Here is a 24183-nt window from a genome sequence, read left to right as displayed (position 1 = left end):
AATGTCCTCTGGAGCACAACCTTCTGTGTGTGTGTGTGTGTGTGTGTGTGTGTGTGTGTGTGTGTGTGTGTGTGTGTGTGTGTGTCCGCGCGCGCAGACACACACTTACTGGTAACTATACAGAATCCAGCATTTCACAAGCATACGTTTCCCATAGCAACTCCCCTCAACCGGCTGACCACGCCGGACTCTGAGTCATTAGTCTGTTACGAGAGAGAAAAAAAAAAAAAGAAAAATCAATGACTGGACTATCTGAGTATGACGTGGAAACATCTGGACGGCCATAAGCAGATGTTATTGAACCCAGACCTGTGGATACTATAGGCTTAGGAATGCACCTGAAAAGGCTGAGTATCATTGAGCGTTATTGTTCACGCCATCTTTTCAATACTCATAACAGACTTGGAAGTTTCAGACATTCTTAAAGTTTAATCATGAAAGTTACAGCCCTCTCTTAAAAATATAAGAAAAACACCAGATCTCATACAATTTGCATAAACTTTGAGATGCTATGTATTGATTTTCAGGAAGCCTACAACAACATTTAAAACAAACAGAGTAGACATAGATTAGAATATGAAATTAAATTATGAAGAAAACCAAATTTTTTATTGTTTTCTTATTTTGAGATGCACAAATGTACGCAATATAAAGAGGTCTGGACTATGTTAGATTGTGCAAAATTAAAGGAGAACTTTGGAAGGCATGAGATAGAAGGCTGCATTACCTCTGCAAAATAACCATATATACATTGTACAACAATCAAAATAAATCTCTTTTAGTACAATGACAAAAAAGGTGAGAATACATAAATACAAAGCCAAGATTTTTATTTTTACTCCAGTCATTGCCAATCAAGTATTTTATAATGCCAATTTGAAATGAATTGAATCAATATGGCAAAAAAACAAAAAGGATACACTTGATTACAACACTTACTGTGTACAAACAAAAGGGGATTTGAAGCAACATGGAACATGGGGAAGCAAGTACATCACTAGAATCACTTCCATTTCTGCTGGAAGAAGCACAAGAGGGACTCAAAATTGACATTGAATTGGAAAAATGCTAAAATAAGTTCGATAAGTGATTAAAATTATTCATCAGGCTCAATTAATAGGGACACCTAACTTCATATTAGGCCTAAAGCAACGGATAAATGACTAATAAAGGGCTGGTGTATACAGTATTGCATGATTATTTCATTACATCTGAACGGCTGTCCTTTTTATTGTGTGGAATGTGGGATGATGAAAACTTGAATTTCCCTCAGGATTAATAAAGTATTTGTCAATCAATCAGTCATGTGACCAACTCACAAAAGAGCAAAAGCCACCAGCTAATGAGCTTTATAGATTTGTGCTAAGGTGGGGGAACTTCAGCCTAGTGGAAGATTTTACTTGTCTATTTTGGGATTTCCCTACGCTCCTAATTCTAAGAATAATATTAAAAGGTACGTATAATTTCAGATAATACAACAGTAACTGGTGACCAGTCTGGGGTATAACCCTGCTTCCACCAATTGTGAGCTGGAAACGGCTCCAGCGCCCCGCCATGACCCTCAACTGGACAAAGTGGTTTATCGTCATTAAAGATGCTTCCTTTTTCTGGTTCATTTTGACCTTTAATACGAATATCTTTTGCACATTATTACTTTGATAACAATACAAACTATACATACTGTAATTTAAGGTTTTTGGGTTTTTAATATTTCTATCAGTCAAACAAAAATCTGGAAATGTGCAAGGAATACAAGAATGTTTCAAAGATTAATAACGATCACAAGAAATGTTTGAAAATGCATCAATGTGTTTGCATCGATGTTCATTTTATGTGTGGAGGAAAAAAAAGAAGTTTCTAAAGAACAAAAGTAATCAAGCTTTATATGACAGAACGGTGGTCTTTCTTGATAATAAATTAGTTTCTCAACAACAAGTTAACCTTCTTTTCACAAGAAATACAAGCTCATTGCCAAATTATGCATTTCAGTTGTGAAATGTACAATGCAAATTAATTATCCTGAATTATACACAGAATTTATTAGCCTTGCCTTACTAACCCAACACAAAGGTAATCACATGACTCCGGTTATTGCTGCTTGCACTACTGGGCCAATCATTTGTCTGGTATGATCTTGCAGTTGGGCTGGCTCTGCATCCTCTCAACCGGAGAGATATTCCTCCTCTCACCTCATTACGAAGTGATTCAGCGTCTCGCAAGCATGTGAGTGTATGAGACAGACAGAGAGGGAGACATAAGGAGGAAAGAAAAAGAGCAGGAAAGTGGCACACACGGGCAGAATGATGCGAGACAGAGACCGGCAAAGCCGCAATATAACGTCAATGACCAATGCATAATTTAGAGGCTGCGTCTCCAGTGAAAGAACCAACCATTCAAAGCATAACTGGGAGTGTGAACAGGTTAAAGTCAGCAGCATCATGTGCATCTTATGCAACCGGACACATAAGCTGAGGAGGAGAGAGGGGATATATCTGCCACTTACTGATAAGAATAAACTGCACTGATGAATTTGTCGGTGTCTATTTAAAAGGAAACCTCCGAACCAGCTTTTCAGTTTCAGTTCTTAATGAAAGACAGAACAAGGCTGGTAGGTCTGAGATGGTGTTTGATGGCTCTTTTACCGGTTTGTCAAAGTAAAATCTAGGGCATCATTACCCATGCTACTCTTGGAAGTGATGACTTTGGTAGTTTTAGGAGACCCATGTTAAAAAAAAAAAAACCTTCAACTGTTAGACATATTTTGTGTTTAACCTTTACGGTCTGAGGAGCAAGTCAGTCATGCAAACCATAGTCTGTTTTAGAGGCATAAAGTCATGTGCAAATCATCTTTCTCAAAATCAAACATGATTTTTTCATTAGTTTCTTTTAAAAACATAAAGAAAAAAACTGTTTCCTCCTCAGTTACACATGTGATTGCATGACCACAGTTTCAACAGAGACTACCCTTTATTGCATCCATTTAACCAACTTACAACAGCCAGAATAGTTCAGCTCTGCCGAGCTGCAAGGCGGAAAAAGCAGAAATAAGCTGATGTAGAAATCTTAAGTAGCTCGCAATCTGGGTCTGGGTGATGTAGCTAAATGTGTTTAGTGATAAATAATAAACTAACACTGCAACTCGACATGTAGAATTGTGATCATGACTGTCTTATCTATCATAATAAACATTATCACTGTTTATTAGTCAATAATTTGTTGGGTCTGTAAACCAATGTCTGAGGTAAAGTCTTTTGTTGTTGACACCAACAGGTGACAAACTAAAGATAATCCACCTCAGGAAGCTTAGCCTTCATTATTTCCATTTCACAGTGGAAATGATATGGTACTTTCATGCTGGAAGCAGCTTGTAATGTCACCACTGAAAGTTTCTAATAACTTCCACAAGCTATTTTGATGCATTTTGAAACAATAAAAATTGTGGAACTAAATGAAACAAAAGCTTTTATAAACTTAACCAGTTTCAGTGCAAACAGCCAGTCTTTTGCTTCACAAACCAATGCAGAACAGCAGCGTTTTCATGACTGACAACTTTTCTTCATTTGTCTGCAGATTTCCATGAGGTCATGCTGACTTTATCTTGTTGTCACATGAACGCTTCCCACATGGGAACTGCACAAGTTCCCAGCAAGTCCCTGAACGCATCAACATTCATAAGGAGGGAGACGTCAATGAAGCTGGAAACACATATATTCAGCATTATTGTTTCCTAAAAGTAATCAAAATATGACTTTATCAGAAAAATCTTTACAATAATCCATTAAATCTGGTGTTCTTTAAACTTGCTTCTACTGTTTTCTGTAGCTCCAGTGTACCTGTCCTGGCTTCAGCTGTAAAAACACGATGTGAAAAAGTTTTTTTAGGAACAGACTCTGTCATGACAGTCATTCAGTGACTGTTGAAGTTAAACCGATGAGAAACAACGAGCCCTCCAGGGCATAAACAGCCGTGTAAACATAGAAAACAACAGCAGAATGTTTGTCTCCCTTCCCATTAATTCGTAAGCTGCTGAATCCCCAGTCGGCGCTTTAAAGCAACACAGCGCTTTTTCTCTGTCAACCTCCAGTTTGTGTGTGTTATCATCAGCCGGGTGAGAAAAGCTTCCAGCCTCGAGAAAAAGAAAAGGAAAACTTGTGAGTTTTAGTCGTTTACTCACCGTTTAATTGAGTATTGACGCTAACGCGTCCTGATGGTTCGTCCTACGGTCGCGACCGCGCCGCTAAATAGCGGATAGCGTTTTTTTTTTTTCTCACGGATGAAAAACTTCACCGAGGACTCGATCTCTGGCATCCAAGTGTCAAGTCGAAACACGCAAAAAGAGCATTTTCTGGGTGGAACTGCTAAAATAATATCCCGGATCTGCCTTCAGTTGAGCCCTCTTTTATTTTGAAGAAGCAGAATTTGACATCACTGGAGGTTTTCCTGCTAAATGTGATCAGCTTGATTCCGAGAAAGGGGGGGAAAAAAAAGCAAAAACTTCCGTAAGATCATCATGTGACCAGTGAGAAAGCGTGGACAGCCCAGTCTGTTTTCATGCAAATAGCCTTTGACCAAACAGTGCACGGCCCGGGTCTCACACATGGCTCTTTCTACCAGGAACACCGTGAATTCAACTCAAAGTTCTCCACCAAAACAAGACTAGTCACTGTTTTTTCACTCATTCAGCGGGGAGCAAATAGAGTTACCAGTTGAGACAGTTCACATGAGGACAGGAGCAGTTTGCCCACTGAATCACACTGTTTGTACATGTACCAATCGATTGTAAAATTGTAAGTAATTAATTGCAAATGTTTCATTAATCATGATTAATCACATAATTTGTTAACTTGAATCAACACAAAATCGCCAATTTAATGCAAAAAAAAAAGTTTATTCTGAGTGTTTTTTATTAAGTGGAGCATGTATTTTCATTGTAAACACGGGCACACAAATTTGGAATTTGAACCATCCAGCATTTAAAAGTTATTGTCAAGGGAAGACCAGTTATTTTGTCTATTATGACCAAAAAGAAAAAAAAGAAAAAAATTCAAATTACCTGAAATAACTTAATTACCCTGAAAGTTACAAAAGTGCAATATCAATAAGTCCCAAAAAATTCACTGTACTCCACTGAAATATTAATACCGTATTTGAACCTTTAATTCTTCTTCCTTTGCATTCAGCCGGCTGCTGGGACTCTCTTTTTTTTAACGATGAGGCCACACAGTGAAAAAAGTCTTTCACTGAGTTCAGTGTTGATAGATATTAAAGTGCAATAAATTTAAGTCGTGAGTCTGAATGTTTTTCTTTGTGATCACCTCTGTAATGGGCATTCATCCATATCAGCTCTGGATTCTGACTTGAAGTGGTCCAGCGTGGATTCTGCATCATCCTCTGTGTCTGAAGACCACGTATTGTGTTTTATCCAGCAGTCCCCTTTTTCACTGCCCTATCGTTGTTGAACAGTCCAAAACACTGACAGCCATATACATACTTACGCAAAATTTTGTGACTGGGAGGTAGATTTAACTAGATATTTAAGGATTTGTTTCTACTCTTATTTCTTTTTAGAATATATATAGGAAAAGACATCCCTGATCCAGAGATTTCCTGTGCCGTTTGCTGAGATATATAATATTAAAAAACAATGAGTGTTGATGGTAGAGGATGGTGAAGGTTACTGCTTTTGTTTTGATTGTAAAGTCCCAGAGGAGCCAGAAGATGGCAACCACTCACCATCAAGCTTGGAGACTGATGTCAACATCTATCAAGTCACATGGATTAAATCAAAAAGCATAAAAACTCTGAAGAGGAAAATCCATTTGGAGTAGAAAGCATTTAAATCAGCCTTGAATTATTAAAGCTGACACTTTAGATTTCATCATAGACACACCAAGGAGCTCACAAGGTAAAGGTTTTCATGCAATTCAGGTCAAAAGGTTGAAGCAGAACCTTAACTTTACACTACATTCTGATATCCCACTTATAATATCAGAACACTGAGGCAAATACATCCCACATGTCAGTTTTGGCTGTGTGTCTGTGTGTCACTTACACAATTTGGTGTGTTGGTTTCCCTCATGTTGCAGTCAAAATCCCTTTTTCCCAGGAGACATGTGAGTAAAATGGTCCTCATTTAGCCTCCAGCAGTGTGAATGATGGATGCAGACACTGTGACGGGTCAGTGACAGGTCACTGACATGATAATATGTTCCTCATTTCACTTGAAACCTCAAGTGACGATAAAGCCGGCTGGATTAATTCGGTGTCTGAGGTTAAGGAGACGGAAGAAGGAAGGAGTGCCAACAGGTTCTACCACCTGCTTTTTCAACTCTTTTCTTCCACTAGACGGGGAGTGGCAAAGTGACAAGCTTAAAGTCATGGGACACTAAAACAAAACTAAACATTTAAGCAATAAATGATCCGGGATGGAGATGAAATGGTTCAGTTCAAGGCAAACTCCTGTGATCAAAGCATGAGGGCACAGCAGAGATGTGACAGAAAGTTGGATGGGAAGAGCAGGAAAAAAGTGCAAAACGGGATGCAAATGATTGGCAAGTAAAAGGAGAAGAAGAGAAGAAAAAGGAGAAACTGAGGAGCAACTGAGGAGCAGAGTGAGGGGTGAATATAAGAGAGAGAGAGAGAGAGAGAGAGAGAGAGAGAGAGAGAGAGAGAGTGGGTGGGAGAGAGGAGATGAAGAGGAGGTGGGGTGGTGATGAGTCATCGCCAAGCGATCAGCCCCAGTGGGCCGGGTTACTGTGGGGGTGGCAGTGTGACACATATGCAGAAACACACACACACACACACACACACACACACACGCACACACACACACAGGGGTTGCTGGCCGGCCATCACGCTGCTTATATGTCTCCTCCCGCTGCGTAGGCAGATGGGAGACAATACAGGGGATGCCACTGGAACACAGTTCAAAGTGGCACACACAGCTTTTTCCTCTAACACACACACACCGCACACACACACACACACACACACACACACACACACACACACACACACACACACACACACACACATAATGATGATGGCTGGGCGAAAGAGGCCTCATTATGACTGCGGATGGATGGATGGTAGTACAAAGGCAGGGGGAAAAACAGTCAATGCAGCTGTAGGAAACAAAAAAAAAGACAGAGGGGATGTACAGGAGAGCAGTGCACACCTCATATACTCATGTAGCACTCACATGCACTTCCCTTCATCATTCATACTTTATTAGGTGGTGCATATGCAGAGGAGGATGTTATGAAAGGTGAACAGACGAGGAGGGAGGCATGCAGAAACATAGTCTTATTTTCTATATATGTAGTGCAGCGCTGCATTTCTCTCAATGAAGCTCTCTTAGACACGCACTCTCCATGAGTTTTAAAACAATTACAACAGCTTATGTGAAGTGTTTAATCCCCTCTTCAGCTTGACATTAATACTATGCTGCATTTTCTTTTAAGGTTCATGTCACTGAAGTGGCTCACTGCAGGGATCAGAGCCTCACACACGGAGCATTTACAGTAAGCCGCTCACGCTCTTTGTCTCATCCACCACAAGGAAGAAGGGAGGACACCCTGCAGTAAGTCACCCCCTCTGTGACACACTAGCTTTCGTCACTCCGTGTTTCCTCATTCTCTGCTGAGTCGATCCCAGAGTTGCCATGCCAACAGATGGGGGGGGGATTCCTAAATCGGATCTAGGCCACTGCGCACACATATGGCACACACCTGCGAGCGTGTAAGTGTACACAGTCAAATTAACACACATCAGCACATTCCAGTGGAGCAAAACAGTTCATCAGTAGAAGGCTGCATGTCATGCGGCGTCTCCCTGTTCTAATCATGGCAGTGCAGCCTCAAAATCAATATGTGTGTGTGCGTGCGTGTGTGTAAACAAGAGCAGATCAAACAGTTAATCAGGTCACCTTTTTTTTTCCCCACACCTCACACAACCACCCAAACCTCTAGCATAGCCAGAGCAAAGTCAGACACATTCATAACACATTCCACCAGAAATCAAGATAATTGAAATAAAAACAACATTTTAAAATCTTTGTAGGAATCTGTATTTAATTTGTAAACTCTACATACATTCATACATCTCTCAAATAGAGGAGCAGACAGTACATGTTAGAGTAAATCTGTGTATGTGTGTGTGTGTGTGTGTGTGTGTGTGTGTGTGCATGTTTGTCTGTGTGCATGTGAGTTTAAGACAGAGGGATGCATGTTGGGTTGGAGGTTCCAGCTGCCTTCTGCACACCAGGTTATTCACCATGTGCTTACAAAATGTGATCGGGACACATAATGTGGGACAGCAAGGCAACATGAGGAGAAAAATATATACTTGGTACATATACAGTGTCTGAATGCATTCGAGTAATGTAAATAAATAGTTTGTACACCATAAGAGATTGTTGCACCAACACATTAAAGGACAATATAATCGTATTCAAAAATCCTTTGGTCAAATAACAGCAGTGTGTGCACTATAAGGTTAATATGTCAACATGTAAACATTGACTAGTACTGAATAAAACATTTTGTTAGTCTGTTGATAGTCTGCATTGGTCCCAATTAAGCAACTTACATTTATAAACAGCCAAGAATTAAGGTATTGTACAGTCTAGAGCCCCATGTAAGTGGGTGACTGAGGATCAGTGACTGTATCCATGCTGCATGTATGGATCATACATGATGTATGCATGTTTCCATTCAGGTTGGTAAAGTATGAGTTTGTCTTGGCGCATGACGGCCTACATACATGTGCCTGTGTGGCCATTTTACAATATGGCGGTAAATATGACTGTGCATGTACATAAACACACATACTAATGAATAAAGTAAAGTGTACATGTACATAGTGTGATTATGCATGTGCATCAGGCATTCATGTATCCCTGCATTACTGTTTGGATGAACGTGTGTGTTCGTGCGTGCGTGCGTGTGTGTGTGTGTTTGTGTGTGTGTGTGTGTTAGTCGCTGTCTTCTCTCTCATGGGTCTCAGCCACGGAGCTCTCATCAATCTTCTCCAGGCTCTCTGCGCGCTGGACGCTGAGCTCGGAGAGCGGGATGGTGGTTAATGTAGTCTGTTCAGGGTTCAACCAGGGCTTCAAGTGAGGGTTATGTCTTTGCTTCCACTCTGAATACTTCGAGCAGGCTTTGTTAATCTTCTTCATTGCCTAGTAAACACACAACAACAAGAACATGTCAGCAGCGTTTTTATCGATGAGCTTTTTTTTTTCCTTGACAAATTTGGGGAACAGAAAATAAATATGGCAGTGATTGCTACATTCTTTTGCATTTAAATTTTTGCCAATAAATCTTGGTCGACACTCAAGGCTGGCTGTTCTGAATTCAATAGAACAGGGAAGAAAATACAATTAGCGGGTGCAGAAACTGTATTTGTACTGAGCAGAGATCAAGATGGGTGCGTGACGGGATAAGGGCGACTGAAGAAAGTCGCATGGGATGGATTTTTTTCAGCAGATCAACGGATAGCGACGCCAGGGGGAAGATCTTGGGAGGTGATATTATGTAACAGCACAAAAGCAGAGAAATAAGACCTGTACCGATGTCAGAGCCAAATCCTCTGAAGCCTTTTCACAATCCACACATCTTATAAAGTACCAAAGGTGGAAGGCTAACTACTTGCCACGGTGCATTATTCATAAAGTCCTTTCATATAATGAGTGGTGCTGCTAAATGGGAGTACTATTTTTATCTTACAAAATGAACGATTCCAAAAAATCTTGGAGCCTTGAAAGAATCCTCTGTCTCTTCTGTTTGAAATTATGTGGTTATTTTTTGTGGCACCTGCGGATTTGACTTGATCCGCTATTTTCAAACACGTCTATCAAGAGACTTCTCCATCCAAGGGCACTCTCTAGAGAATCTTTGCCCTGTTTCAGTCAGCGTGCACACAGCAATAAAACAGACAAACACAGTGAACGCGGCGTATCTGACTGTAAATTTTAAATGCATCAAAAGGTTTGCATATTCCTCTGGATAACGCGCAGTGTGCTGTGAACAACTCCAATGCAAATCGTCTGTGGATTATAACCTACACAAGTACACAACACACTTGCAGGTTTTGTCCTAATCTGCACATGACTTACACGAGGAGCAAGGAACTGAGAAGCCTTGTTGACAACCCACTTGGGTAGCGAGCCTGTGAAGAGAGACAGAGGCAAAGAGCATTAAAGGGAAAACAGAAAGCGTTGCACTGGCAGAACATAGAAGCAAAACTTTGAAATTTGCTTTAATAAACTTCATATCAGAGACATCAAAGCACAGCTTGGTAACTTGAAACTGGCTGCAGCCGGATGCCTTACTTGCCAACACAGGCTGCACATTACCGACAGAAAATGAAATTCATTTACACAATCAGCACTTGCTTGCAACAGTTAGGACAAGAATTAATGAGCAAATTAATAGAAAATGATCAATGAAAATAAAAATGAAGGGACTGGATCAGGTTAACGTAAAAGGAAGAGGTGAGCCAGTGAAAAACACTGTCCTTCATATAGTTACTATGGTTACTCAGTTTGACATAAAGGCAGGAAAATGAATAATTCATAGAACTTAGAGCATGGTTAAGCACATGGGTGAGTGCATTGGAGGATTTCAGCCTGTGTGTGTGATGTGTGTGATGTGTGCTCCGTCCGCCCCTTTGTGCTTCTACTCTCTATTTTTTGCATGTCTTTTGTTCCTTGTGTGTCAGTAACTGTGACGGACTGATCCATCAGATCAGCGAAGGGAGCGCTGCTGCTACCCCGAGGTCACATGCGGTGACTGAGGAGGATTGAGTTTCAGCACCCAGATTGTGGAAGTCTGTGTGTGTGAGGAAATCAGATACGCTGCGCCATTTGACATTATCGGGCCTCCTTCTGTCACTAACTCAGTGTCACTTCCTGTTTTATTTTGACTCCGCTGTCTCGTCTGCTTGCTCGGTCAACGTGTTCCACGTGCCCCACTCCCCATCGCAGTGTATTTAAACCCCGCTCTCTTAATGTCTCCGTTGCCAGATAGTCATCGTACCTCATGTCGTTGAGATCCTTGTCTTTCCTTTCAGTTTCTCGTGCACCACTTTTGGTTTTCTGAACGCTGCTCTAACATCAACTACCATTTGAACTGCCCTCTTGTAAAACCTCTGCTCCAGATTCAAGCAATAAAGCCTGTTAAAAATCTGCATCGTCGTGTGACTCTGCTTCTGGGTTCGTCTGGCCCCAACAGACATCTTCTAAAATCACAACTCAGTTTCAATTTTGTGATACTTTTTGGGGATGTGCAATATTAATCTATCTAATTTTTAATGTCTTTAACTATTAAATTTCATTATATTCCAATGTCATGCCTAATTATTTATAATATGTGTTTAATCCTATCTGCATTATTTGTGTGAATGCATTATTTACCTCTTGGATCAACTTGGGCCATGTACGTGAGGATGCAGCTGTTCGGTCCCTGGGTCTGGACCATGTAGCCAGTTTGAATGGAAACAGCACGAACAAAGTCCTTTTTGGGAGGATATTTCTGTGAAGAGACATAAAAATCACACGATCAAATGTACTGACACACATTCATGAATTTCCTCGTCCTGTCACTCTGTTTATTGTGCTCCAGTTCAGAATGTATGAAAAGTTAATAAATGTGCTGATCATAAATGTATTTCGTACTCTGAAGACGGTAACCTACATTAATAATGCAAACCATTGCACTCATGAGCAGGAGTCCCAGGGATGATTTTCCAATATAAGCCTCGTGTGCAAAAACTAGCGCTTTGTGACAGGCAATCAAAATCGTCCATGAGAGGTTTGCAGCGTCGACACATGTGGGTGTTTTTCTGTTTTTCAAGCTGCCAGTCAAAGAGATTTTCTGCTTGACTGTCATATATCTGATGTAAATCCCAATCCGCAGCACACTGTGGCTCACACGGCAGCGGCATGTGTTAGCGTTCGTGACTGTATGTCTCGGGGTGTAATTATACTTAATGGAGTTCAGTGCTGGCCTGGTAGTACTAATTGGGACAGGGATACTGCAGAGCCTTCCAGAAGTGCAGAGAAAAACTTCAGATAACTGCTTCATCTTCCCCTACTGTGTGACTCACAGCTATTGGTAGCTGCACTTCCTCACTAATAGGTTACGTTGTTAAAAAAAAAAAAAAAAAAAAAAAAAAAAACTGCGGCTGACAGTTCAGTGGCAGCATTCGTAAATCATTTGCAGGTTCATGGGAAATCAGATGCAGCATGAAATCAATACGAGCTGACAAGAGGCTTTTGTTAAGAGGGGACGAAATTAGATTTAAAGCATTAGTTACACATTTGTACCGTTTCTAAACACCCATAAAACCACTTGATTTTTTTTTATCTCTGATATGAACTCTGAGTAGCTGAAAGACCAGACTGATTTCTCAGATTTTCTCTGTTGGTTAGATAAAACAAACATAAAGACTGGGATTGCCTGGAGAATGTAAACATCTCTTCCTCTGCTGAATTATTCTAATTGACGAGGGAATTGGAATATCTGTAAGTCTCTGCAGTCAGAACTACTTCAACAGCAAACCAGGCAAAACACATCGAGTAAATGTATTTGAAAATGTGCACACACTCTGCGCTATGAACTTTCAGATGTATGTACGATCTCGCAAATGTAATTAATGTTGAACTTGTTGAAGAATTTCATGTGAAATATTTTGTTTTTAACAGCTGATGGGATTCGTAAGTATTCAAAACCATGACCGGAGGCATACGAGTTAGAAGCTTGTCCACTGAAAGTGGAAATCAGGCAGGTGTGTCCTAAAATAGTCCTGCGACTGTCACAGTTGTAATTGTTTGCTAAAGGTTTATTTTGCAAACTGAGTTAGTCTTGATTATGTTCACATTAGATTCAGTTCTAAAGATGTGGCTTTCATAAAATCAAGTGGAATTGTAACACTTCACTTCTTGTGTGTCTGGGAAACAATATGTTTTAATGAATAGCATTTTATGGTCATTTCAGCTGTGATGAAGTATTTCAAACATTTTCCTCTTCTAATAACATTTCAATTAGCAAAGAAACAAAGTGCAGAACATCTCAAAGGACATTTGGTTGCTTCTTGGGGATAAGAGCTACTTTATAAATGTCTAAGGACCAATAAAATCGTGAGTCTTCTTTGAGCTCAATCTGCTCCAAATGACATCTGCACACAAATGAACCATCTAGGATGTTGGAACATCTCAGCCTGAACCAACACAATCACCAGAACAATGAGCTGGCACTTCTATTCTTGGGGCAATACGTTCGCACTGGGGTGCAAAAAAGCATTTGATCAACTTAAACATTCATGGGAGGAAATTAAGCATCATCAGCTCTGATAAAAATATATAAACCTCTTGAGGAAGGAGGAAACAGATTTTATCAGATGGGTTTTTTTAAGATAAAAGGATGGCAAAGGCTGATTGTTGGAAAGCTGTGTAAAGGCACGACTGAGAGGCATCTGAATCACTAATGATTGTAGAATGAGATATGAGTGGACTGACTCCTTGGGCAGGATGTGTGAGTCCAATGCACGACCAGGCTTAAACCCTCAACATCGACTCATTATCACCAGCGACCTTGGACTTAAACTGAAACAGTCTTTTCTGTTCACAGCTAGTAATTGACAGAGGAATGCGGAAGGTGAAGCGGAAGTCAACAGCTACAAGTCCCATGAGAGGCCTTATCCTTTTATAAACATTAGGTTAGTGAGCAAAAATTAACTATGGGTTTGAGGAAAGAAAAAGGAGACCGAGGAACAGGATCAAAACAAGAATGCTGAAAATAAAGGAAGTTCACAGAGGACGAGAAGAAAGAACAAAGCTAAAACAGCTGAGCTGATTACTGGAATGTGCAAATATTATTGAAATATTATTGAAAGATAACTTGGGCTAAACGATATTTGACAGAAAAGCAGAACGTCACGCGTGCACACACAGGGAGAAAATTAAATCTGCACAGCGGAGGGTCCTCAAGTTCAAAACTGAACAGACCTGTCATTGTGAGGAAGAGCGCGAACCACTGCCTGCCGTGCTGCACAGCTGTCACATGTTCAGGCACTTGAGACGGACAACTTCACTTAATTAAGCATTGCAGGCTTGTCTAGTGACAACATGTTCAACTGACTCAAAGTGACTATTTCACTCTTGACTGCAGTCAAGCCAACACACAGTACCATCTGTCATGTTCCCAGGTAAAAGCGTCAAAGGCCTGACAGCACTCTTTCTCGGGAACACATCCAGGAGGCCTTCACTTCCTGGAAGGACCAGAAAGATCTGATTCTGTGTAAAGTCAGCAGAATCTTTTTTAAACGGAATTTTATAGAGCACAGTGTTCTCCGTGTTAGTAAACTGGACCAAAGATCGTTTCGGCTCAGCGAAGCAGCAAAATTTATACACGAGGCAGTTTGTTACTTAATGCTGCATTCCTGTGCACCTGTGACGGGTTACGAAGCGGTGAATGAGTGAGGCCACAGCTGGCATGTGCTGTGTGTGTGTGTGTAAACTCACTGCGTGTTTGACTGAATAGTTCATGATGATGTAATCATTTCCAATTGGCAGCCAGGAGCGAAGTGTGATCACGTCGCGGTTACGGAGAGGCTTTGGACAACTCCCTTCAGACAGAAAAAAAGAAATACGGATCAGTGAAACATTACAGCCGTTCCCATGTGCATTTCATGTCCCATTTGCAGTTTAGCGCCAAGAGTTACAAACAGAATGCAAAACTGCACGTGATCACACTGAAGCAGGCAACTTACATGAGTAGTAACCAACGTCTGCATTGACTGTGAGCTTCCCGATGTCAAAGGTCTCGATGACGTTCGAGTCCCATTTCCGCCTGTACTCGATGTCGTGGAGGACGTCGTACATAGTCGCAGCTGACACGTCCTTACAAATCATCCGGCACTGGGAGAAAAATAAATAAATAAATAAAGATCATTTTTAAGTCCAAAGAGTTTTGCGGCTTTTATCCAGTTTGATTTAAAATTGACAGAATTAAATTTAAGGCAATCTATAAATCAGGAAATTCGAGTTGGTTTTAATGATGTTGTATTAGAAAAGACCAATTCCTGCAGGGAGAGTGCAGCGTTCGATACAAAATAATTCAAATGAACTTCAACTGAAACATTAGATTATTCAGTTCCGACATTCACACCTTGATATTCAAATGAAAGGAAGACAGCAAGACAGGGAGGAAGACTGTTGAGGAGTCCTGCACATAGTTTAACAGAGACAGAGAGAGAGAGAGAGAGAGAGAGAGAGGGAGAGAGAGAGAGAGAGAGAGAGCGAGAGAGAGAGAGAGAGAGAGAGAGAGAGAGAGAGAGAGACAGATGTAACAACTGATCTGCAAATGATCCGACATCAGATGGCTGCTGAGCGTCAGCGTCACAGAGGTGTGATGGGCTGCTGTACGTGTGTGTGTGTGTGTGTGTGTGTGTGTGTGTGTCTGAGAGAGAGAGAAAGAGAGACCAACCATTAGGAAAGACAGCCTAATGATCAGATGACACATTACTGAACCTGACTCTTTTCAAGAGGAAACAATGCAAGACAGACAGACAGACAGACCGACTGACGCATATGTCAACGGCTGTGCAGCAATGGAGCAGTGTGAACAGAGGGTGGGAATTTTCAGTTTTGTTCAGAAGACACACAAGGTGGCAGATCACCTGATGTCTGAACCGACGGATATAGTATGTCAAGTATTTAAAGCAAAAGTTACATTATCCATCCTGTATAGCCTTTTATCTAATTTACAGTCACAGGAATCACTAATTAACCCATAAACACGGCTTTTGGACTGTAGAGGAAAACCAAAACACAGAAAGACAGGCAAACCCTAACCCCATTCTTATCAATACCAATCATAGTCATGCGTTTACATTTTAAAAGAAAACCTGGGTACAAGAGGACATCAGCCCATTAAAGCTGCCACGAACAAACATCAAAAGTCAAGGTATCAATTTCATTAAAGGGGCGATTATTTATAGCCTGAGACTGGATGTTTGTTTATGGCTTCCAGATCAAGAGTGGACCTTTTTAATGAAACCATAGGGACTCTGTGTGTGAAGCTGAAGACACTTCAGCCCTGATAAAGAGAGGTATGCAGCCCTGGAGTGAAGGTGTTGCTACAGTTACAATTGTCGGGGGGGTTGTACTAAATAATAACAAGGAGTCAGCGAGGGGTGTCAGGACAAAGGGCACGACTGCTAAAAATGGATGTAAAGGACGAGCAACACAAAGGTGGAGCATGATAAAGGCAAAGAAAAACTAAGAGCAGGCCAAGAGAAAAACCGTCAATACTGTGTGCTCTGGGTTTATTGAAGCCAATCAGAAATCAATCAGAAGGTTAAAAGATCCATCTGCAGCTTCTTCAGGAAAGTGGGTCTCATCCTCGCTCTCAATAACTCAAGAAAAATGACAAAGTCACCTTAAGTATAATAGTACAAAGTGTATTGTGTCCATTAAAATCTAATTATCTGAAGTGCTCCTTTAGAAGTGAACCAGAAAAAATCTTTCACTCTCAATCACCAGCCAGCAATGGAAGAGGAAGAATAACCATGTCAACAGCAAAATGTGGCTATAATTAGGTACAACAGTGCTTAGCAATGGCAGCACAGTGACGGCCAAAGTTAACAGGCTGTTCACGTCGAGCGGGTTTTTAGCATATTTATTCTTTTAGATGTGCTGTGATGAATATCTACTGATTTAGCACGAAACACAAAAGAGTGTGTACGTTAAGCTGATCTGTCAGACACCACTGCTCAGGAGATTTACAATTTCAACTAAAATATGAGAAGCCAGGAGAACATCAAAGCCATTTAACTCACACTGACTGATCGTAAAGAGCATTTTTATGGAGTCCACTGAGAAGAATAAAACACAGAAAATAGATTTCCAAAAACTTTTTCAAGGCCAAAGTTAAGTGAAGTTAATAGTCCTCCTGAGGCCAAATTTTATCATCAACTTTCAACATTTGATCTAACGCTTTCAATTGCCTCTTCTGAATCCACTGGACATTTGCAAAAGGTAACTTCCCATTTCGCCTACTTTCATCCACATGTTTCGCTACTTTTCCACAGGTTTTGCTGTAATACTATATTTTGACCTATTCTTAACCTTTTAAATAATAAACTTCAACACAAAACACCATTTTTGTTTTACATTTCACTTTATTTATCACAGTTCACGTTGACAAATTGATCAATTCACTTGATCACAGTTTACACTGACAATTACAAATGCATGATGGAAAATTTACAAGCATTACTTTAACACCTCTGAGTGAGCTGAGTCAAAGCTTTCACACTTGACACCCTTAAAGGCCATTGATGTCACACCTTCCCCCTTTGTATCTGACTTAAATCATTTTGTTATCATGAATATACTAACTTTAAGAATTATTGGCATTTTAGTGGTACAAAAATGCAGTAGACAAAAGTAGACAAAATAAAAAGCTGTTACAGAAGGCCTATTTTAAGGTCATTTCTATATCATGAACACATTAATAATATTTGAAATAAATAGCTGTTGTAGCAGTTTTGATAATAAATATCCTGTTTCTTAAATAACTTTCAGAAATGATGTTATTTTGGTGGTCTAATGTTGAAGTAGACAAAAAGTAGACGAAATGGGAATGTTTGCCAAAAAGGTAGTAGACAAACTGGGAGTAGACAAAATAGGAGTAGAAGAAATGGGAGTTTTGGTGTAGACGAAATGGGGATTTCAGAGTAGACGAAATGGGCAGAAAGCGTGAAAAAGCCACAGCCCAAAAAGACTTGGGAGGGAAACCACGACGGAATTTTGATACTAAATTGTTGGGCAAAGCTGTAGACATGTCGAATCGTTCTGTGTTGAGTGACAGCAGCCACAAAAAAAATAAATAAAAAAGTGCAAAAACGTTCTGGACTGCTTGCAACACCACGGCACAGATAAGGTCTGTAAAATACACAAAGGCCTACAGTCACACCTCCTGGCATTACGAAATATCAGTAATGCCAGGGAGTTACTGACTGTGGCAGGAAACCAACAGAAATCATGCAAGTCACAGTATTTGTCTCCAAAAACATATAAAGTTAATATCAAAATATTAATCGTACATCAAAGCATTCATGGCATTTGTTGAAGAAAATGTAGATCCTAGAAAAGGCAGACGTCATATTGGATGTCTGTGTACGGACCAAATGGCAAAGGAAACAGAAGACCAGAAAGAATAATTGCAAACGAAAACAGAAATAGGCGGAAGAAGAAAACCAAATGAAAAGGCAAAAGCGGAGAACTGCGTGGAGGAAAAGACATCCATCGCTGAATGAAGACATACAGCGAGGTAAGTACATGTGTGCGTAATTATATTACTCACTAATTCAGTAAGCGCAACAGATGAAGCTTGGAGATGTGGAGAGAGAGAGGCGGGTGAAACAGAGTTCAGAAATACAAAACAGGCACAGGGGGAGACAAAGCGGCAAACAGGAGCACTTCAAAAGGGGATATTTGGTTTTTTGAGTCTTTTCTCCGACACCTGTCCACATGAGGCCCTCTGGCAACACAGAACACCTGGTGACCTATGACCTTTTCACATCAAAACCCCCACACACACTTTTCGTTGTCTTTGCAACACCTTATCTCACCCACTCTTGTTCTCACACTTCCACTCTTATTTCTTTCTTTTTCCCTTCCTCCCTTCTTCCAAAGCATCATCTTCCATCATTTTCCGTCATTTGCTCCTCTGGGTGCTGATACTTGATTGCAGGAGACAATTATGAAGGGAAAAAAAATCAAAAGGTGTATGATTCAGACTTGAGCTTCCTCCTGTGTCAGCATGAGCGAAGGCAAGCCCAGCTTTGTGTGTGTGTGTGTGTGTGTGTGTGTGTGTGTGTGTGTGTGTGTGTGTGTGTGTGTGTGTGTGTGTGTGTGTGTGTGTGTGCGTGCGCTTTTGGAACATGAAAATCAACCTTTTCAGTAAATAAACTCACTTCCAGAATAACACACAGTGCAAAGTTAAAAGCACTAAAAGACGAAGACGATGATGTAGAAGGAGCGAAGGAGTGGATGGGGACGATGATGGTGACGATGACGATGGCCAGATTTAGTGATTACAGCTGTCATTAAACATCGATAGATGGATGATTACGACAACATTCGGGGCTGATGATAATCAGACAGCTAATGATAATGATGATTACCAGCCTGATGGTTCATTTTTCACGAGCATCAACGCTCATCAGGACACTTCGAATGCTGCAGCAGAGAGGAACCTCAACCAGCCGAGAGGCGAGGTCTCAAAAAAAAAAAAGAAAAGTCTGAACACTCATTAATCATTCGACATGCATCAACAAAGATGCAAGATTTTATTCCATCTATAAATAGACGGGCTGTATCCGTGGCATCGCCTGTTACCCACCTCTGACTGCACAAACACCTAAAACCCGTCAAGTACGAGAATATTAACTGCTGTTAATGTAAACAGTTTACGTATATTCTTACCAAGCTTGAAAGAGTCATTGTGAGAACAGATAAACGGCACAATACAATGTGAAATTCCAGTTGCTGTCATAGTTACTTAAAGATTAAGTGTAATTTATGAATAGTTGCTCCACCCAAATTCTATTGTGTTTTTGCATATGTACTTTTCTAAAGCTCAAAGTCTGCAGCTGTCATGAAGATCCTGAAGCTGCACACCTGTCCTGTATGAAGAAGTATTTATATGCAACTCCCTGCCTTCTGCACACACGCGCACGCACACACACACACACACACACACACACACACACACACACACACACACACACACACACACACACACACACACGCACACACACACACAGTGCAAAATCCTGCCCTCCGTACACAAGCAAACGCAGCCCATAATTCCCTGCTGATGCCCGTATTATTCCGCCTCTCCTTCTGCACACACAGGATTTACCCTGAGAAGTCACACATGCAAATGAACACCTCCTTGATTGGCTGATGCACTGTGCTGAAAACAAACACACACGCACAAACTGCTTCTCTTAACAAAGTAACGAGCTGAAACTTGAAAGCGGCCGCCAAATAACTGCACACAGTTAAGCCAACTCTGTATTAAAGTCAAACTGACGACACGACTCAAATTGTCACGCCAAGTAAGGTCAGAGGTAACAGTCCGTGATGCTCTGAGCCAACATCCTGGACTGTAATAGGAGATAGTAGAGTACACAGCACTGCACCTGAAGTGAAACTGCCTTTCCTAATGTTTCCTTCGAGTTCACGTCATGTTTAAATGTGTGCGATGCCAAATCATTTCCTTAGCCATGTATTCCCATTCAGAAATAAGCATTATCAGGTGTGTAATATGAGGACCCAGTGAAAGAGTATTTTTCTTTCCATCTGAGTCCCAGAACATTTACAAAGCATTACTAATGACTGCAGTCAGATACAATCTGTTAGCTGGAATACGCAGCAGATTTTTCCCCAGCTCAGAGTGGCATCACTGCTCTGATAATGCCTTCACATCATCGACTCCCCAGGCAGCATTCCCTCTTGAGACCAACTGTAACAGAGGCCGCTCGACTAGATTTGCACATTGAACACTTTGACATAACGTCCACATTCTCTTACCTGAACAGTGAATCAGGAACTATTACTACCACTAGATACTATCAAATGCTGCAAGTCCTGTTTTTGACTCTTGAGCAGGATTCATTCTTTTAACTTTTAAAAAGAAACCACGCTGAAAGCAAAAACAAAACAATTGAAACTACATAAAAAGTCACCAAGTGAGACAAACGGAATGTCACTAATTAGCAGGAGAAAACGTCCAATAACATCTAATAATCGTAAAACATCAGGAAGTCCCGCATTCAAGGGAGTTGGGGGAGCACAGTGGAGTTTCAGCTCTGTGACGGAGGTTCACCCTCCAACGCTCGTGTTTCTAACAGAAGGTTTATAAGGCTGAAAAAAGTTCCCATCACAAATGTGCAAAACTCATATAATAGCGTAGCCATCCCACAGGTTGTAATGCAATTTTCTATAAAGCAATGACAGCATAAAGCTGCAAGTACTCACAATTTGAAAGCTTCAGTCACTGAATGCAATACTTCAGTTCACAACAGAGAGACTTTTCTTATTGTGTCATCGTGAGCTTGCATATTGCTTTCAGTCTCACCCAAAAAAATGTGTCCAGAAACTGCTCACTTCCCCTTGTGCTGAATGAATGACAAACTGAAAACAAAGTTAACTCCACAGAGATGATAAATCTGTCATATTATCACTTCAAAAGTGCACGACGCAGACCTGCACCCAGGTGATAATAGCTTTGGAGACTCCAGACAAATCTCCAGAGAGTGAAACTTGTCTCCTGAGAGCCTTTCCAGCTCTCACTCTCACTCTTTAACATGTAGGGATTCCCTATCAGACACCAATTCATGCTTCAACCAATGTTCAAGTGTATAATACAATGAGTTCATTCAAAGTTTCTATAGATGTATTCAGAAAAAATTAGACTGGAAAGTGGGAAAGTTCTAAATCATTACAGTATAAGTGGGAAACTCATCGCTTGGCCAGTGGGAATGACAATGGCATTTTTAATCCTACAAGACAAAGATCATTTCCTGTCATAAACTTCAACAAACGTCATTAACCTCAGTACACAGCTAACCGGTGATCTTAAACCAACATCTTTCCATCTGTACAGAAGCGTTACTCCATCCACACTAAGACTGGTGACGATGACACTGCTTCTCTTTTATCTGAAGATTTTCATGGGGCTAAGTTTTAGTCCATTTCTTGTTCTTCTGTGAAACTAAACTTACCTGACGTTTAACTTTAAGAGTTCCCAGTGGCATGAACTCACCACTTGCTCATGGCCTCTCAGGTGCATAGTTGGCAACTCACAGAATATTTTTATTTTTAAAGAAAGTAATTTGCTTAAGCACCCACACAGGCGTAATATCCACAACACTCTGCAATTTGAAAACTACTTCCAGAGGGTAGGAGAAGCCTCTGCAATTATGCTGTAACCATGCAGCAAGAAGCCAGTGTGTGTATACACAGCATGTCAGCAGTTTAAATCATGAGGGAATTCAGAGAGAAAGCTTCCCTGCCAAATGGATTACACAGTACAGCAGGCGTTCATTTCACCTTTCTCCTATGTGCTGGAGCTGTTTCCACAAAAAGAAACTCCAGAATAACTTTCTTTATATCCCTGCACATTGGAAATACACTGTAGTAAGCATCTAACAGAATGGAGTGCACGCTTAATTGATTTGTTAAAAGTTTTATTCCACTACCTGTGATGGTTTTGCAGTCTCACCTTGATTTTGTGGATGGACTTGCCCTCCTCCAGAACTTGGGTCCACACGGTGATGCCCCCCTTGTTGTAGGTCTGGGTCCAGCCTTCTTCGCACAGACACTCGGCCTTGAAGCTGGCGAAAGCCCGGTCGTCCGGGATGGTCACAGTCTGCCCAGACATGGCTGGTTACCGCGACGAGGAGAGGAGAAAAGAGGAGAGAGAGGGGGGGACCGAGGAGGCTCCGAGAAGAGACGAGGCGGGTTTGACAAGCCGAGACTCAGCCGGTGTTTCCAAGCCCTTCTCCAGGAACAACTTGTCTAATTGAATTTCCCCGTTGCAAGACGCTTCTGCAAGGCTGCGCCGCGGTCTTGTGATGGGTCTGCGCGCGTGTGTGCGCGCGATCGGGGAGGTGGAATAACCGCAATCCACCCTGCACAAACTAATGGAACAGATGCGCGCGAGCAGCCCGGCACAGGTGAGAGCGCATGGAAATACTGAGGAAAACTAACAGGGGGAATGAAAATAACAATAAAATTATGAATAGATCCACGAATCACACGCGCCTGTCCGCTGATCGCGGTGTCTGGATAAGTTTCTGTCCGTTTCAGCAAACCATATGCTTCCGTCTGTCACTCTGTCCACCTCTTCCACTCAGCCTCCACCTTTTCTGCCTCCCTCCTCTCTCTCTCTCTCTCTCTCTCTCTCTCTCTCTCTCTCTCTCTCTCTCTCTCTCTCTCTCTCTCTCTCTCTCTGTCTCTCTCTGCCGGGATGTTCTGTGGTCTTATAATAATTTGCAGAAGCTCTCCATGGCTGCGTCGCTGCTGTGGCAGGTGGTGGAGAGAGGATACGGTGAGAAAAGGAGATGGGAGAGAGAGGAGGATGAGGAGGAGGAGGAGGAGGAGGAGGAGGGATCTGCAGCACCGGCCGGAGACGCAGCGACAGCACGGGGAGAAGCGCCTCCCTGTGTTGCCTTCATGGACAACTCGTAAAGCTTAGCTTCTGCTTTATTGACCATGCATTAGTTCAATATTCACGTTTTATGGAAAAGATGCGATAAACTCAGCGTTTGTATTTAAAGAATAATAATGCTATAATTAACTCTTATCAATATTCACCCCTACCCATCATTGAGCTCTTTATTCGCTCTCGTGAAAATTTCTCAATAACCTTGGTTTTGTTTTCGGTTTTGTTTTTTGTTTTTTTTAAGCTAATTGAAACGCGGACTGGCTGCACGAAGATAAAGGGGTTAGATTACGCAAAACATGAAACTTGTATGGCCTCCATGCACATTTTGATCATCTTAGCAGGCTATATTTTTGAGCCATGCAATTTTATTTAACGTGGCGCCAAGAAATCTCTGTCGCTTGGTTTGTTTGTTTGTTTGATAAAAACACTTTTTTTTCCTACATTACTTGAACGCAATCCCAGACTCTGGTCCCTGCACGTCCTTGTAGTTCATCCAGCGGGCACGCGCTTGGTACTTGTTGGCTGACGTGTAATGTCGCAGAGAAACTTCCCCTTCAGCTTGAACAACCTGTCTCCTCTAAATTACAGAGGCATAAGGTCAAGAATTATTATTTATCTTTTTTTTTTTTGAAAACACTGCTGGTTGTTACAGAATTGCCCATTGGGGTTAAGAAACTTGTTGACTATTGAATCTTGAAACCATCTTACAAAAGTAAATTAATTATAAATGACGTTAAATTTAATTTTGTGTCTTGTCTAGTGAATTGGGCCCATGCGAACTTAAGTCATTTTTATTATTGAATCATTTCATGATTTTCGTTGTGCTTCATCATGAAGTGTGTGAACCCTCCTCCAATTTGATGTTTGGCTCTTACTTGGAAAAACAAATACTTGTCTTTCAAATACAATACAAACCCTTCTGTTAATTAATTTTTTA

General features: G+C 41.1%; 2 protein-coding genes across 8 annotated transcripts in view; both read right to left on the bottom strand.

The window, feature by feature from the left end:
• Nucleotides 1-6251, bottom strand: part of arap1 (ArfGAP with RhoGAP domain, ankyrin repeat and PH domain 1) — a 48961-nt gene extending 42710 nt beyond the window's left edge. For 6 of the 7 annotated variants that reach the window (XR_003932822.1, XM_030108828.1, XM_030108830.1 and 3 more), the window contains exon 1: nucleotides 6053-6251. The gene's annotated coding sequence lies outside the window, so the exon portion shown is untranslated. Of the gene's footprint in view, nucleotides 1-4174; nucleotides 4232-6052 lie in introns of those variants that run through there. The other variant, XM_030108829.1, reaches the window with a different exon arrangement.
• A 1829-nt stretch (nucleotides 6252-8080) lies between these two features.
• stard10 (StAR related lipid transfer domain containing 10) lies at nucleotides 8081-23122 on the bottom strand. Its single transcript, XM_030108875.1, has 6 exons — nucleotides 22302-23122; nucleotides 14773-14920; nucleotides 14525-14628; nucleotides 11417-11534; nucleotides 10118-10170; nucleotides 8081-9181 (listed from the first exon to the last, which is right to left on the bottom strand). The coding sequence occupies exons 1-6, from the start codon at nucleotides 22458-22460 to the stop codon at nucleotides 8975-8977; spliced, it is 789 nt and encodes a 262-aa protein (XP_029964735.1). The 5' UTR covers nucleotides 22461-23122; the 3' UTR covers nucleotides 8081-8974.
• Between the last annotated feature and the right edge of the window lie 1061 nt (nucleotides 23123-24183).

This window comes from Salarias fasciatus, chromosome 14 (genome assembly GCF_902148845.1).
Source record: "Salarias fasciatus chromosome 14, fSalaFa1.1, whole genome shotgun sequence".
Lineage (NCBI taxonomy): Eukaryota > Metazoa > Chordata > Actinopteri > Blenniiformes > Blenniidae > Salarias > Salarias fasciatus.
Note: the sequence above shows the minus strand (reverse complement) of the source record. Positions and strands in the feature narration are given on the sequence as shown.

What these genes read in the sequence shown, in the direction of transcription:
- stard10 (XM_030108875.1), bottom strand. Translation starts at nt 22,460, where the DNA reads ATGTCTGGGCAGACTGTGACCATCCCGGACGACCGGGCTTTCGCCAGC. An exon ending in AGTCCATCCACAAAATCAAG is followed by an intron (nt 14,921 to 22,301) that starts GTGAGACTGCAA and finishes TTTTTCTCCCAG; the next exon opens with TGCCGGATGATTTGTAAGGA. An exon ending in CTCAGTTCCTTGCTCCTCGT is followed by an intron (nt 9,182 to 10,117) that starts GTAAGTCATGTG and finishes TGTGTTTACTAG; the next exon opens with GCAATGAAGAAGATTAACAA.